Source organism: Wyeomyia smithii, chromosome 1 (assembly GCF_029784165.1).
Source record: "Wyeomyia smithii strain HCP4-BCI-WySm-NY-G18 chromosome 1, ASM2978416v1, whole genome shotgun sequence".
NCBI classification, from domain to species: domain Eukaryota; kingdom Metazoa; phylum Arthropoda; class Insecta; order Diptera; family Culicidae; genus Wyeomyia; species Wyeomyia smithii.
This window is the reverse complement of record NC_073694.1, coordinates 201,098,193-201,114,967: the sequence shown is the minus strand read 5'-3', so window position 1 is coordinate 201,114,967 and position 16,775 is coordinate 201,098,193. Positions and strand designations below refer to the sequence as shown.

Below are 16,775 nucleotides of genomic sequence, written 5' to 3'. Positions count from 1 at the left end.
ATCACCTGAAATAATAAGCTAAAATATTTTATAAGTTTGCAAGGAAAAGTCTTGGACATGTGAGGTCTTTAACAAAAACGTATGTTTTAATTGCATAAATGCTTCTTGAGAACAACATTTTCTTGTAAAATGTAACTAACAGAAGTTAAATACGAAAAACAAACTTTAAAATAACTTTTATTTAAAATACTCTGTTATTCTGTACCCAATGAAGATGGATAGATTTTGTTTCTACAGTAAAGTTTCATATTTGTGCACGTTCTAAAACTTTGCCAAATAAACTATTCGTCTATCTGTTAACACAAAAAAGTTAGCATTATTAATATATAAAAACCAACTGTAACTTATGTTCGCCGTACTCTAGAGGGGGGGGATTAGGGCAAATGGAACCTACAATAGTTAATAGTACTTCAGCTTAACTCCAAGAAAAGGTATTGACATCATGATTCTACTTGCCGCTATGCGTTTTTGAAGTTATCAAAAAATAAGCTAAAATATGCTGTAACTTGGTGAGAAAAAGTTCTGGAGATGTATGATTTTTGGCAAAAATGTGTGTTTTGTGTGCCCTAACAGTTCCTCCTAACAACACTTTACATGCATTAATGCTTTTTCAGAACAACGTTTTCTTGTAAAATGCAACTAACAAAAGTGCGACTAAGTGCGAAAAACTTAATTTTAATTGAGTTTCATACACTATACTTTGTACCGAATGTAGATAGGATTTCCGTTTGTTCAGCAAAGTTTCATATTTTCGAATCTTCTATAACTTTCCTGAACAAACCATTCCTCTATCTCTTACCACAAAAACCAGATTTAATCCACCTAGCAGTGCAGAAACCTTTGTTATACTATTACTACACATAAACTTTTTATGCCAGTAAACCATAAAACGTTTAAAATTTAATTTAAGAAATAGTTTTCCAGAGGATGAACCAAATACGATCATTGAATCAAACCTCGACGTGGTTTTCACAAATAATGTGAATGTCATCACTGGAGTCTGAGTTATATTTTTTCGACTCCAAACCATTTTGTGAGCTGACTAGGATAGAAACAATTTATGAGTTTTTGACATAATCGAACGCCCAGAAACAATTAAGATAACAATGATGCAGATTTCATTCTAGATCAGCAAATATGTTTGTCGGTTCATTGCAATACTATTGAATTAATTCAATCCCTCATAATCCAAGCCTAAATACCACAATGGCTTCGTTTTCAAAAATCACAAAATCTAGAAAAGAACATAATGATTGTAGATTATAAATAGGCATCGAATATTTCCTACGAATTGCAGCAAAGTTCTACAAACTTGCTCTCAAGAAATTATAGATCAGAATTATACAGGAGCGCGTTGAATGCTTTGTTACCGTATAAAAGTTACTTGAATCATACGTGTGATTATTTCAAGAAATCAACAAAAATCTAGATAAAATCTGTGAGGAGCAAATGCTAAAAGATTTCATTGAAATTCATATAACTGCTGTTGAAAGTTGTCAGTTTAATTCTATTCCAAATGTATGATTTGAAAATGAAGGTTTTTCGCAAGACTTAAGGATTTGGCTTTTCAAAGTGTATTCGAGAACGTTACTCTTTCTCAAGGCCTAGGCTGTATGGTAAAATCCAAAACAATTTCAGAACTTCATTAAACTTGCTGCGACAACGAAAAGTGGGATAATATGGATACTCTGTTTGAAATGACTTTTAAATTAGAAAGCAATATTTTTAATTCACAAAAGCGTAGTGTATCAGGTGAGTAGAAAGCGGACTTAAATAAGCATTCCGGTTCCCTCTGAAATATATTGAAAACTGTTAGTAAAGAGCTAAAAAAACAAAAGGTTCATTAATTTACACCAGTTAGGACGCACTACACAGAGTATGAAATACAGCACAGATGTCTTTTACTCTTTGTTTCTTTTGAGAAATAAATAGCGGTTGAAAAAAGAGAGAGCGAGAGAAAAAGAGAGAAAGGGAGATGGAAAAAAAAAGATAGAGAGAGAAATGATCCAAAATGTAAAATATCTTATGTTTGAACATTCTGATTTGAATATTCTAACATTCAAGCAACTGATGAAAAAACTCGCTCAGTATGATTTTTAAAGAGTTTTGGAGCTTTCATTTGCACTTGTACACACCAAAATCGGATAATGCGTTCTGTAAGAAAGGCGGGATTTGTTCTTGTTTTTCTTTGTTCGATTTTGATATACCACACAGATGAACAACATATTTTCACCTACACAAGTTCTTACAAATATACACATATATATAGCCAGTGTTCATTTAGTTGAACTGAGTCAATTGGTATACAATACTAGGCGCTCAACAGATTCATTTGGTGTTTAAAGTTGAATATCCTATTGAAAAAATACTCTTTGGTCAATTTCTCGAAATCTAAGTCACTAATCAAAAATCCATTCGGTAACATTCTGGGGGAGCACAGTAGCTTTCATTTGCATATAAAATCATCAAAATCGGATATTGCGTTCTATAAGAAAGGTGCGTTAGTATTTTGCGTCACATACATACAGGCAACACACATACACACACATACACACGAACAGACATTGCTAAGTTCGTCGTACTGAGTCGAATGGTATATACCATTCGGCCCTCCGGTCTTCGGATCTATTTTGCGTTTTTCGACCGATTTTATAACCTTTGTTTAGTATAACAAAGGTAAAAAGTTATTTTTTTTATTTTCAGTATAGTAAACTTTTCATAATTTTTGACAATTTTCGATTACGCAGATCATTGGAATTAAGTTCCACTTTTTGCCCTTTGGACCACTGTGTACTGCTCATTCAGGTCCACTCCAGCTGATTCGCCAATGCGTCTATCAACTTTCCGAGTATACTCTGCAACAACTTCTACCACTGATAACCTCTGGATGTCCAGACGTATCAGCCGTTAGACAGCCGGGCGCGAATCTTGCCTACCACGAGGCAGTGATCCGAGCCGATGTTCGACACTCGAAAGGACCGCACATTTCGTGCAAAATGAGTACTACAAACGGCCATTCCTCTGGCCGCGGTGAAGTTCACTAGCCTCAAGCCTATTTAAGCAAAAAGGGATTTAAATTAACTTTTTTAAAGGTAACAAATGAATAATCGTTTACAATTTCATTACCAATTCGCATGAAAAACGAATTTAAAAAAAAAACAAAGCATATTCAAGTTCAAAACATTGCGATCGACTTTTGTTGCAAATATTTGCAGAAGAGGTTTCAGGATTTTCATGTCGTCAAACATTCGCTTTAAATCCGCTGATAATTTTACGTTAAACTGAGATAATGTAATTTCTTCTGTAAAACATTCCTTAAGTCCGTTAAATCAACGCTGGTGTTTGAATTCTGGAATATTTCAAAATCACTGATTTCAGCTCTTGCTACATTTTATTAAAAACTGCAGTGATCAATTCTTTCACTTCGTTGAAGAGAAAACTTAGTGTTAGGCAGGCAGGCAGCTGAGGCAAATTTTTGCTATTTTTGGTACGGCCTTTTTTTTCGGGCAAAATATTTCTTCGGGATAATATTTGCTATACTATTACACTGTTACAAATATTTGCTCAAAACTATGTTTGCTTGAACGGTAGCAAAGCCTCTTAGCACATTTAAACTTATTTGAAGTTGTTCTCACCATTGATTAGAGAGTAGAATTCTGTGTAAGAATTTGGATTGACTAACTGAAACGTTATTTCGCCCTTTCCTGGTTTTCTATGGGTTTCAAAATTGTTTATCAATTCACAGGTATACTTTTTTATCAAATTGAAAATTCGTTCATTAACTAGCAAAGAACGACATCAGACGAAGCAAATAATGGCCTGATTTTTCGGTTTATGAATAAATACAGCAAATATTATGACAAAAAATTGGAGCAATTAACTCAATATTACAAGGCGAACAAATATTGACCGTCATTTCAAACAAATATTTGCTTCGTGTAATGCCCACTTTAGTGCTGCTATACAGATTGGCGACGGCAGTTTCGTGTTTTGAGAGAGTATTTAGTGTTATTGCACGTCATTCGTTGTTAAATACAAGCATATTATATAGAAAATTCAACTAGAGACATTGTTGATGTAACCCTACACTAGCGCGTCGTCGCAATCTGCAATAAGTAATTTTTTCACATGATTTGTCCTTTTTTTGTGAAAGTATGAAATTGAGTCAACTAAGTCTAAAATTGAGTATTTTCAGTTTCGTGTGTAAGAATATCGGTCACACGCTCACAGAAATGCAACAACAATGCACAGTGGTACAGTAAGGCAATTTAGGCGGACAGAAGGTTTTCGATGCGATTCTTTGATTTCAGAGTCATAGTTTCTTCTAAGAAGTTATTTCTTATAGCTAGTCCTTTATTTAAGTGCAAATGAAAATTAGGGTGGTCCTAAAATCGGCGGAATAAAAAAAACTTTTTTATTTGCAGAAGTAACTGTATACAATCTTCGGCACAGTTGTAGATTAACTAATTTTGAGTAACAAAAAAACTCTTTTGTACTTTAAATTGACCGAAATAGAGCAATTTTATGTGACTGGCTTAGAGTGGGTTCCGAAAAAACAGTTTTTTGGTTCTACTTTTCCAGTTCAAATTTTATAACAGAGTATTCTTCGGATGACCTCAAGAGCTTAAAAATGTTTTTATTGAACGTTTTGTTGCAAAAATAAAACCTCTTTACCTATACAACATATCGACAATGTTTTTCCGTCAAAAGTTGCGTATTTTTGTGTTCTTAAGGTTATCCGAAGAAAACTTCGCAAAAAAATCAAATTGCTCTAAATCGGTAAATTTAATAGCTGCAAAAAAATTTACGAAATTGCTTAAAATTAGTTGATTTACAATTTTGCCGAAGAATGTACACAATTATTTCTGCAAATAAAAAAGTCAGTTTATTTTGTTTCGTTGATTTTAGGGAAACCCTAACTTTCATTTGCACATAAATAAAGGACTAAGTATAAGAAACAACTTTTTAAAAGAAACTATTGCTTCAAAACAAAATCACATCGAAAAGCTCATGCTTGCCTAAATTGCGTTACTGTACCACTGTGCAATGAGTTTAGTTACCTTTTTCACCACAAGAGGGGGTGTTCCCTATGCGTCTTCTTGAAATTATATGGGAAACTCGGGAGTGAACTATGATGGTATTATAAGATATTTGGTTTAATATTAGAAATGATGCTGATCGCACCAATCTCTGATAACACAGTGGAAAACAGTTTTCACACTGAAAATTCGACGGCCCAGGGGTTTTGTTTCCAGCATCACAAAACGTTGGTGTAGGCAAAATGCGGCAGTTTTTAATTGAAGGAAGTGTCGGACGATGTATCTACTGTTGATGTTGCCGCTACCGCACAAAAGCAGCTTTTCAATCGAGGAAGTACCACTACCGCTGTTCTTATCCGCACCGGTAATTCGGCTACCCGGTGCTACTCAATTAGGACCATCCAGGACCATTGGGACCAAGCAGCAAAATTTGTTTCGCTCATGAACTTTGTACATCACTTGTGCATCAATTCTTATGCGAAATTAAGTTGCAGTTACATCTCAGTTTCTTATACAATGACAAAAAAAAAGCGCAGGAGGTGGAGCCAATTGCAACATATCCGTTGTTTCAACACAAGTTTCAAGAATGAAACCGCAATGTGTATAAACTAATGCATGGAATTTACTAACATGGTAAATGCTGCATGGTAAAATTTCAGCTACGAAGATGCATCGTAGCAGCAACTAGGGCGCAATAGAAACTTCATGGCGTTGTGGTAAGATTGTAAAATGGCCAATGGTCAGAATGGAAAGAGATTGTCTGTATAGCGATTTATCTTTGATTATTTCCAGAAATTTGGGGATTCAACTCCAGTTATCAATTTCTATTTACTTTTCTTGTTTGTACTATTTACGTCACTTGCTGTAGAAACACTTGCAAGTTCATGACTCAGTTTCAAATATTGCTTCCCTTATCATGCTAATGGTCATTACCAGTTTTAATTTTGCTTCTCCAATTCATCAGTACCTCAGCGTGATAATGAAATTCAAAGCAATTTATCACATTTCGTTTTAGAGCCCCACACTTTTTGAACGACTTCTAGTCCAAGTACCCAAAAGTTACAACGCAGTAAATAACCTCATCTCAAAAACAAATATAACAATAGCAATCGAGCAAAAGTTGCTGTTACATGGCTTTAGAACATGACAGCAACTTTTAGAAGTATTTTTGTGTGTTTGTTTTTTGTATCTCGCAAGCATCACGTCGGCAACCTATATGCTTCACCCACTAGATCTATTCAGTGAAGGTTGGGTTTTCAAATGCCGTTTACACGTTTCAACAACAAATCTAACCTCGCGAATTATGTTGTTGGTCTGAAGATTTTTGAAGCAGCGATGCAACTTTAGTTGTTGCTCGTTTCTTTAAAATTTCATCGTAGTAACAAAAAATGTTTCTTAAGACCTCGGAATTTCATGAGTGCAACAAATGATCACAATTTATTTTTTTGTTATGTGTCAATTGTTGCTTGGGTAGTCGCCATATTCTAGTGAAACGATCGTACTTGGCAAAGTAAGCATTCAGCCACCAGCTTGGCAATTTTCAATAGTACAATAGTTCGACAAAACAAATTACAATTTTATGCATTCGAGCAAATGCATAGATGATTTTCCAATCGATTTCTGCAAGAAGGAAGGAAATCCATTGATAACTAACCGATTTATTAGCATTTGAAATTCGACATACTTTCCCTTTTTTCATCTTTGATTTGCATTTCACACTCCTATGCAGACAAACTTCCTGAGGGACGTAGTTCTATGTGAAAATTCCCTTTAAAAGAGATAAAGCAAACTAGGTTTTCCGAACTAACTAAAAGAGCTAGGAAATGCTTCTAGAAAAAAAAAAATAAAAATAAAGAAAATCTTAAGTTCGCTTCAAATTAAAAAAGGAATTCTAACGAGACAAAAAAGTTAAAAAGAGGCAAAGCAAAAATTGATTCCAACTTTTGCTTAAAGTGGTAGGCTGATAAGATAGATTGAAAGTACCTCTGCTAACGAAAATAAAAGGTTCTCAGCATGTGCTCGACATGTTTAAAAACCTTTTCAAAAAATAAAGAGACCGAATTATCTCAGCTATAGCTACCAATGACTCTAAAACCAGAAAAATTTACATAACAAAATGGCGTCTGAGTTTTCGGCCTCCCGGTTCCGAAAATACCCATATTGGATGGTATTTAACATTGTTTTCAGCTCTGATTGGTTGATATCTGCGTGCAAAACAAGGCTCGACATTTTCTAATAGTGCAATTCTCCGCATTTCAGAAGCGTCCCTTAAGACGTAGATCCACTCAAAAGTTGTACTTATTTTTCCCCGTAAGGATTTCCAACCGAAACACTTCTTACGACTCTCAATAAAGAACAGTTATTGGGGAAGGGGGCAAAAGCACGATGGTATATGTAAAGTTGCTCAAAAAATTATATCAAAAAGAATAGTCAGTAAGTCCGCATTTGTATTATCATGCGAAGAATATTTGGTTGGCTTCATCAATGTTGTTTTCTCAAAGTATACTATGTATCTTGGCTGATATAACTTAGCGCACTGCCATAACATAATATACCTAGCATAAAGTTTAAATTTGCTCGCTCGCAATCGAAAATAATAACTTCGAAGGAAGCCGCGCCTAATGAGGACTTTCTGCCGACTTCCATCTGTAAATCCGATTAGAGCAAAAGGCGTTCGGGTGTAGTGAGCAAATCATTATACAGCCACGACCGCATTCACATGGTGTGCCTTCCTATCGGCCTGCTGACTGACAGCTTGAAGCGTCGTCGTTCGCCACCATCCGGTACCGGGGTGAGCTATGGAAACGTAAAATTTAATTTTAAACATAAAGTAAATCCAATAAACAACAACACACCTGCGGGAATTTTCCATCAAAGCACTCCGAGGGCAAACATTTGCCCCCCATGATCTTTGCTATCTCAGCGCGGAAACCCTGTGGTGATGAATTCAAAGCAAGTGTACGGCACACGGTGCGGCACTGCAATACCTTCGTCACGTTCCTCCAAGGAATGCTACGGACAGAAATGCAGCTGGGAAATGAGTTCGGAATGCACGAGTCATTTTACAAATAAATTTACACCCAGTTGAAACTCATTCCAACTATGTTTAATCATGACATACCCTTTTCCGGTTAGATACAAAAGATGTCGAATTTGTTTACTCACTATGTGAATATTGTTTACTCACTGACGCCTCCACGGTGCGTCAGAAGCTTCATGTTTTCTTGCGTTCTCAATATTCCGGAAAACACTAATGGCTGACAGTAGAGTACTCTTGAAGCTTGAAACTGCATCCACTTGGCAGATTAGATATCGTTTTCTTTGCGTTCTCTTCCATTATCCACTATATATAACGCTAGCGCGCCGGGTTTCACCCTCACCCTCACCCCTTGCGGAAGAGACAAAAACCCAAACGGCAACGGTCACAACACGCTCGCCGGCTATCCATAAGGCTAACCCATCTGGTACTTCCACTTGGCACTGCTGTAGTGCTGCCATCATCGGCGAGAATGGTTGTTAGCCTGTGTACAACATCATAAAAAGTTAAAGAATGAAGAAGAGCTTTTCCTTTTTTGTTCGTGTTGTTGTTGTCCCGTAGCCCGGTGCCAGCTGTACTTAACGATGCTTTCATTGTCGTTGTTTTGCCCGGTTTGGAAAAGGCTACGAATGGGGATGCAGGGTGTGAGACTATCCCACAGCGAAACGGGTGGCTTTCTTTCGGCTCTATTTGCGTATGAAAAGAACTGCCAATCTGCGTAAATTTGAATTATATTAGAACAGTATTATCTTTGCTTAGATCGAGCGTTTACGAATTTATCGGAATTTGTTCCCGTGTATAACTTGAACGTTTGAACGTGTAAATAAGACTATTATTATATTATCGTTAATTTTTTTTTTCGGTTTAACACACTCCTGCAGTTGACTGTTTGATATTAATCGATTACTCTAAAGCTAATTCGCACGCACATTGCAATAGCGCAACGTAAAATTATAGCTGCGATTATTGGTGAACGCTGCCAATCGTAGGTAATAATGTTATATAATTGTGTACTATTTGCAGATTGGTTCAAAGAAGAAATATGGAAGATTATTCACCGCTTGTTGTTCGTTTGTTGTCAAGCTATCGAGCGAGAAGGGACTAAATGGAGTCAAGGGCGTCTATAAAGTCTATTGTGTCCACGTTGTTGAGCATTGTTGTTTGTGTCTGTTAAGGGGTACTCCGATACTGAATACGGCCTACTTAGTCACAACCTACATTCGATAAATATGACGCTTTATTTTCTGGTCGATTTACCTTATTCTAGTGAGGCAAAATCAATGTCAACTGTTACTACAAAAAAGGAGTCAAAACATTAGTTACGTTAGGGAACTCAGTTTTCCAGTGATCTCTAGAAAAAAAAAACATGTCTAAATACTGTTTTGTATTAGATAGATCCGAACTAACTACCGCCACTAGGCGAAATGCACTTTCAAAAGGGGAAAAATTAGAACCTAATCAACAAAATTGCTTAAGATTAACAAGAGTATCAGTGCAAACAAGAGATTCTACAACAAAGCACAAAGTTTAGCTCGAAGGCAACGACGAATAAACGGAATAAATATTAAAACAGACTTTACTGCTTGCGTTAGTTCGGCCACTGTTAACACTTTGCGTCGGTCCGCATTACAGAATTTTGATGTGTCGGGACCGCTTTATCAGGATGCAGCACGCGGTCAGGCCGTTGGAGAACTTGCCTAGCTCAGACATTGGCACGGTTTGCCTAGGAATGTCCAGTTTCTGCGAAAGAATCTACCACAAGAAAATTAAACTATTAGTCTCATCAACTGTTGCTAGTGTGAAAAACATATCATGCTTACCGACGCCGACTGTGGAATCTCCTCGCCCAACCGATGGATGAGCGTCCCATTGACGTACAGTACATTGGCTGCCTGTTCCTCGGCCAGTGTCAGCGTACTGTAGGTGTAGGTAGCTTCCCGCTCAATCCGCTTCAGTATCTCCTGGGATTCTTTGCTTTTGCTCACGCACAGTACGTCCGTTCCGGCCATGGAAACGTAATACTTGAGATGTCGATGCTCCGTCACCTGGAAGGTAAGCACCATGTGGTTAGTGTCTTTTGATTGTGTTCCATCGAACGAAGCAGAGCAACTATCGAACGTCAAGCGGCAACCACAGCTGGTTCATAGTTGCAGAAGTACAGACTCCTAAATAATCGAACGGTTTTGAGAAAATAAGAAATTTAAAAAAAAAACATTCAAACATGCGTATAAACTAGCCCTTTAGCTTCTGGCTATGGTTACTTTTAATAAGAATATGAAACAATTAAATATTTTTCTTTTCTGCAATTTGTAATTTATTTAACTTTTCTATGCTTCTAAATTAATTTATAGCTGGTCGACAGCTAGTTCGATTGTTACCCAATCTGAAATTTCAAGTCCACGAAACCAACAAAAGCTGAGGTGTTAACATTTGTCTCTTTCATTTTCAGTTGCCCTTGAAGCTTCTAAGACATGCTTAAATGTGCAAAACAATTTAAAACCACAGCATAACTCAGTAGTTCTAAGCTTAATCAGAGATGTGAATATTAACCCTTTAAACACAAAAATGCTGAAATTGCTCGAACAATCGTTCTAGCTCACACAAAGACAAGGCAAACTCAAACTCGACAAGCACTGCTTCAATTCAAACACACAGCCAGCCCAAAACGAAATGGTCTGCAGACAGTAACGCGAAATTTTATTTGCCTCTGCTAATTGGCACTCGTTTAAAATGCGATAACAAAACATAAAAAGTGCATCAACATTGTTGTTGCGGCTAAAAACTTTGAGGGGTGCAACTTCTAATAGTTCAACCTGAATCTCTCCATTGACTAGCTCCAAAGTAAAAATAGGATTTTCAGTGAGATTTACGTCCTCTACCTAGGAGATAAAAGTGATTCGTAATTTGTAAATGAGATTTATTACACGCGTCCTGACAGCGCAGCGAAAAATGGGATTGTTCCGCGTGTGGTTTTTGATGAGAGCACATGAAAAGATTGAAGTGAAGAGTGAAAAAGTAAAATTGAAACTAAACAGAAAAATGGTAAACATTTGTTAAGTATGTACACAAAACCCATCAAGATTATCATTTACTCTATTCTAATTGAGAGTAGGTGATTATTCTATTGCGATTGAAGTGCAAAATAAATATCTACACGTACTAAACATATTTACAATTTTGAGAAGTTGTCCGCTATCAACGAGTAACTTACCTTAATAGGAACACATGGGTACTCGGGAAACGCAGAAGCCACTGCCCGAGCTCCCGCTTCGTTAGTCCACTTGCTGAGACCCACGAAAAATTCCCGCCCGGTGAACAGAACATCACCACCGTCAAGGCGAGCATTTTGGTCCGCTATCTCCGCCAGGGGCAGGTCCAGTTCCTTCCGCAGGACAGCACGGACAGCTTCGACCTTCAAAGCAAACGAAATTCGTGATTTTTGCCTTAAAAACGATCAAAGATAAAAACTAGGTAGTGACCTCCTTCAATCGATTGGCATCACCGGGTCGGCAAATGAGTGCGATTCCGTTGCAAACCACTGCACAATCTTCCACGTACGGGCACTCGGGCAGATTCTCATCGGGTGGAAGCTCGAGCACGTCCAGCCCCAAATCTCGCAGCAATCTAGTGGAATTGAACCAATTAAATTAGATGATTATCATTGCCGCAACCAATCCAATTGAATACGATGCAAACCTCACGTAGGCCTCGTGCTGCAGCTTCGCCTCTTCCAGATCGATTTCGCCTCGGGTGCGCAACGAAAGTGGAATCCTGTATGTAAACGGAAATGAATGCGTAAGCCAAGTAACAATTGAAAAATGGAACCGTGTTTTATGTCACAATTTAGATCAAGGACAGAGACATCGATTTTTTCTTTTCTCCAAATTAATGCATTGAATCTGTCGCTCTAATGGCTTAGTTCTATAATAGGAAACCAACCTGCAAGTAATTGCGTGTGTGTAGCGAAAAGATGACGCCATAGTGAGGAATTGGCCGCAACGCGTACTACACTCGGGAAGAACGATGATATAAATTTCGGTGACACCCAAATCACAGTTCAACGTTTAATGGCATAAATTGCAACTATTTTCTACACTAAATACACGAGCAAACAGCAACTAAACGCGATTCAGCTAACTTGTTTACTGATGAAGTTTAGATTTAGCCCGAGACTTGCCCTATTCCGATGCCAATTTCTAAGGTGGAGTCGGGAACACATCAAAATGAAACGAACAACGGGAGTGTCAAAATGCAAAACAAAATCACTAGCACCGTATAGAACCTTATAAATGCAACCCGTACTGTCATTTTGTGGTATTAGCTCATTACACCTTTTCATAGTCATTTTCTACACCGATAACCTCGTATTTAATGTGCAGTTGGAATCAAGACTTTTTGTCAAGCAACATGTCAACAGGTCAAAAATCCTTCCTCATTCGTTTTGTTTGCAGTAGCTCATAGAACCTTTTGACATGTTGCACAAAAGTTGTTTTTACGTTGAATTTGTTTTTGCGGCACTGCACCCAAACTAAAAATGCCGGTTTAGAAGCATAGAAAAGTTATTTGGTGTTATTAACCGATATTTTAACAGTATTTTTATTGGCCCTAATGGCTGGATCTCTTCTGAATATTATCCCAGACCATACCTGTTACGTGGCCAGTAGGATGACAATGACTGTATGGAAAAAATCTCATTATCATAGTTTTTGGAACCACCCTAGTAAAAAATAAACGAACCACCCTAATGAAAATCAAGATACCTCATGAGCGTTAAAACAATTTAAATATGATTTGGAACGAATTGTACTATATAGCCGTGGTGTGACCTTTGCTGTTCATGTTCATTCCACTTAGTTCCAGGTTGCAGTTCACCAGTTCTGCAGTCTGCGTAGGGTGCGTAGGTCGCCTTCCACCTGATCAACCTTCCTTGCCCGCTGTGCATCCCTGATGGGTTGGTTTCAAGAACCGTCTATACCGGGCTGTCGTCCGACATTTTTACGACATGCCCAGTAGGGTGGGACAAAAAATAAATGTTAGCTCCCATGCACTTTTCGTGTTCCTTATGGGTCCCATAACAACTGTGTAACCACAGACAGACGTCCAAGCAAGAACAACATTGATCGAAAATTCTGTGTAAATTTTCAGAGAATTGCGTTATAAATCACTTGTACACAATAAATTTTTTTTCGCTGGTGTACGAGGCTGGCGTCACTGGTAGCGCTATTTGGTTACGAATTGCTACTACAAAAAACTTTACACAAGTTTGGAACTCAGCTTGGACGTCTGTCTGCGGTGTAACTTTTCAGATCGATCGGTGAAACGCCCGATTTGCGCCCGATTTTTTCAATACTTATTCTATATAGATGTCAAGTTGGCTCTTAAAAAATATACAAAACATCTAATTTGTAGGAAATTTTCCTGGGAAAAACGCTTCTGAAGACCGTAAGGCGCTACGATGCTTGAAGAAACAGCTATTCACCCCAAACTGATTGAATGTCTGACGGACGGCTCACCTTTGAAATTTTCCTGCAACACTGCTGCAACATGCTGCTATTGCAAACTTGCTTAAGTATGAAAATAATTTTGCGTGGAATTAATTTTCGAAGTGTGATTTTTGCTCATAGTATCTTCGGGGAAGCCTCCAAGATAAATTTAAGCGATATCATATCTCATCACCTGGTTGAATTTGCAACAGCAGCATGCTGCAGTAGTATTGCTAGTAAAATACAATGGTGAGCCGTTCGTCAGATATTCAATCAGTCTGGGGTGAATATCTTTTTTCACAAGCAAGGTAGCGCCTTGCGGTCTTCAGAAAAGTTTTTCCCAGGAAAATTTTCTATAATTATCATGTGTTGATATATTTTTAGGAGCCAACTGGACATCTCTATAGAAAAAGTTTTGAAAAAGTGGTTTTTCCCATATAAAATCGTATGGAAGCTTTAAAAATCGGGCGTTTCACCAATCGATCTGAAAAGTTACACAGTTGTTATAGGACTCATAAGGAACACGAAAAGTGCATGGGAGCGAAAAAATAACACCATCGCTTTTTGCCCATATAACCGTGTCGCAGTTTAATGCCCAGCCCACCGCAACCTGCAAGTCTTAGCGGTATGGCTGCTTAAGCAACTCCTGCAGTTCGTGGTTTAATCGCCTTCTACAAGCTCCATTCTCCATCAGCAGTCCATCGAAGATGGTACGATGGTACGCAACACCTTCCGTTCGCAGACCGCAAGGACGCGTTGTTCCTCCCAAATCATTGTCCATATCTCAAGACGATAGAGGACAACCGGTCTGGCCAGTGTTTTGTAGATGATCAACTCGGTGCGGTGGAGAGTTCTACTCTTCCTGAGCGTCTTCGGGAAGTGCAACCGTAGTTCGCCTCCTCGTGCTGCATTTTGGGTAACGCTAAATGAACTACAAAACCGAGCGTCTGTTCTCCATTTTAGGGTCGGCTCAAACAGCGTCTAACTTGGAGCGAGCGGCTGTATAAGAAATGCGTAGATAAACACCCTACTGTACCCGATAATAAAAAGTTACAGAAAATGGAAGATTTCGAACTGCATTTTTGGCAACGACCTTTAGCATGAACACACGGACATGAATCGATACATGAAACATCTTGACCCTTGCCCAGCAGGGCAAGTTGGCTCAATTAGCTAGGGAAGCTAGCCGCTTAAAGGGCTATTCCCACTGCTTCCGTTCCGGGGCCGGGCCGGATCCGGGCCGTGTCCGTGTCCCGTCCGGGACTTTAGTGCATTCACACTGCGCCGTGTACGAACCGTGCCTGCGCTGCGCTCTGGCTGAGAAATGTTGATGTGTGTATGTGAAAGAACGTCTTCCTCATTTTTTCATACCGCAGTTCACTCCACGCGAAATATGTCACTACAACATACACGCATCCACCCGAGTGCCTCCCGTGCACTCTCCGGCCAACACAAAGTATCGTCGGCAACGATAGTTATCCTCTCGTACGGCGGCAGCACGACGGCAACTCAACGCTGCCCCGGTCTGGGCACGGCGCGTCGGTGTGAATGCGTTCATAAGAACGCATGCAATCAATCTCAAACGAGCCCGGACGACACACGGAACAGCCACGGCCCGGTCCCGGAACGGAAGCAGTGGGAATAGCCCTTAAAGCTCGTAATTCTGGGACTAAGCGAAGTCCGTTGGCCGAGCACTGGTGAACTTAAGACACCGTCTTGGCAAGTGTTATTATATTCAACTATTATATTATTTATTTATTATATTCTTCTATTATAGGAGAAAACGCGACTCGGGAGCGAGGCGTTGGGTTCCTGCTAAGCACACAGCCCATGCACCCGATAAACGAAAAAATTATCGTTGCCAAACAAAGAACACGGCTTAGAAGCCTTAATCCAGCGTTATGCGCCAACCGATGCTGCAGACTTGCAGGAGAAAGAGAGTTTTTACAGTCAGTTGAATAGTGTGCTAGTGAAAGTCCCAAAGAGGGACATCCAAATCCATTTGAGCGACTTCAACGCTAAGATTGATTCCAATAACGAAGACCTCGAACGCGTCATGGGACGCGAAATGACCGAAAGCGGAGAACGGTGATTGGGGGATCGCTCTTCCCTCATCGACCAGCACATAAGGTCACCTGGGTTTCCCGCGATGGCCAAACCAAAGATGGGAAAACCAAATTGACCACATCTGCATCAGTCGAAAATGGAGACGGATCCTTCTAGATGTCCGCAAAAAACGCAGCGCCGATATTGCATCCGACCATCATCTTGTCATCGCCGAGATACGCCTACGCGTCGCTCGTGTCCAGCGAAGAGAAGAGAAAGTTGGATGTCGGTACGACGTCCACCGGCTGGAGAATGCCGAAGTGAAAAGGGCCTTCGTCGAGCAACTTGAAGCCCGAGCCTTGGAGCTGCCAATCGGTAGAACGGTCGCAGAACAATAACCGAACATCAAGAAATCCTTCATCACGACAAGTGACGATACGATTGGCAAATTGCGTAGCGGACGAAGAGAATGGATATCGGATGAAACTTCAAGGATGTTCGACGAGCGGAGAGACAAAAACCCATATTGTGTGGGCACGAACCAAAGCAGCCAAAACAGCTGCCCGCCAACAATACGCTGGTCCATAAAAGACTGTCAAACGCTCTTTTAGACGGGACAAGAGAGCCTGGGCCAATTCCCTGGCCGAAGAAAGGGAAAGGGCCGCCGCCAATGGAGATTTCCGCTTGTTGTATGACATTTCTCGCTGCCTTGATGGTGTTAGGACGAATGCCACAATGCCACTGAAAGACAGAGCCGGTCAGTTAGTAACCGACAGAACCGACCAGCTTAACCCTCTAGTGCCCAAATTAATTTTTAGACGCACTTTAAAAAATCACTATAAAGCCTTATAAACATTTTTAAAGTTGAAGTTGAAGCTTTTTAGAGGTTTGACTGAAGACCGTCTAAAGGCGGCACTGGGCACTAGAGGGTTAAGCGCTGGACAGATCACTTTGAGCCGGTGTGCGATAGTGCTGCCTACTGTCACCGTTACTATCGTCATGGACGAGATCCTCGTTGAAGCAATTGATAGCAGACCACAGAGAGGACTACCCTGGAATCATCTTACGATGGAGCATCTAAATGACCTCGACCTGGTCGACGACATAGTCTTGCTTGCGCAACGAAGTGCGGACATGCAAGTATAAACGCTTACATTTACTCCAACTACA

General features: G+C 39.5%; 1 protein-coding gene and 1 long non-coding RNA gene across 3 annotated transcripts; both read right to left on the bottom strand.

Moving 5' to 3' along the window:
* Positions 1–5,638: 5,638 nt before the first annotated feature.
* LOC129717888 (uncharacterized) lies at positions 5,639–8,736 on the bottom strand. Its single transcript, XR_008726773.1, has 3 exons — positions 8,161–8,736; positions 7,895–8,051; positions 5,639–7,835 (listed from the first exon to the last, which is right to left on the bottom strand). It is a non-coding gene; the product is annotated as an uncharacterized LOC129717888 (long non-coding RNA).
* Positions 8,737–8,789: 53 nt separating this feature from the next.
* On the bottom strand, positions 8,790–12,315 carry LOC129717887 (N(G),N(G)-dimethylarginine dimethylaminohydrolase 1). 2 transcript variants are annotated; one of them, XM_055668149.1, is made up of 7 exons: positions 12,016–12,315; positions 11,773–11,847; positions 11,556–11,700; positions 11,288–11,488; positions 10,890–10,955; positions 9,897–10,121; positions 8,790–9,828 (listed from the first exon to the last, which is right to left on the bottom strand). In XM_055668149.1, the coding sequence occupies exons 1-7, from the start codon at positions 12,054–12,056 to the stop codon at positions 9,703–9,705; spliced, it is 879 nt and encodes a 292-aa protein (XP_055524124.1). In that variant the 5' UTR covers positions 12,057–12,315; the 3' UTR covers positions 8,790–9,702. The 2 variants fall into 2 exon arrangements, with proteins under 2 accessions (XP_055524124.1, XP_055524125.1); XM_055668150.1 differs by lacking the exon at positions 10,890–10,955.
* Between the last annotated feature and the right edge of the window lie 4,460 nt (positions 12,316–16,775).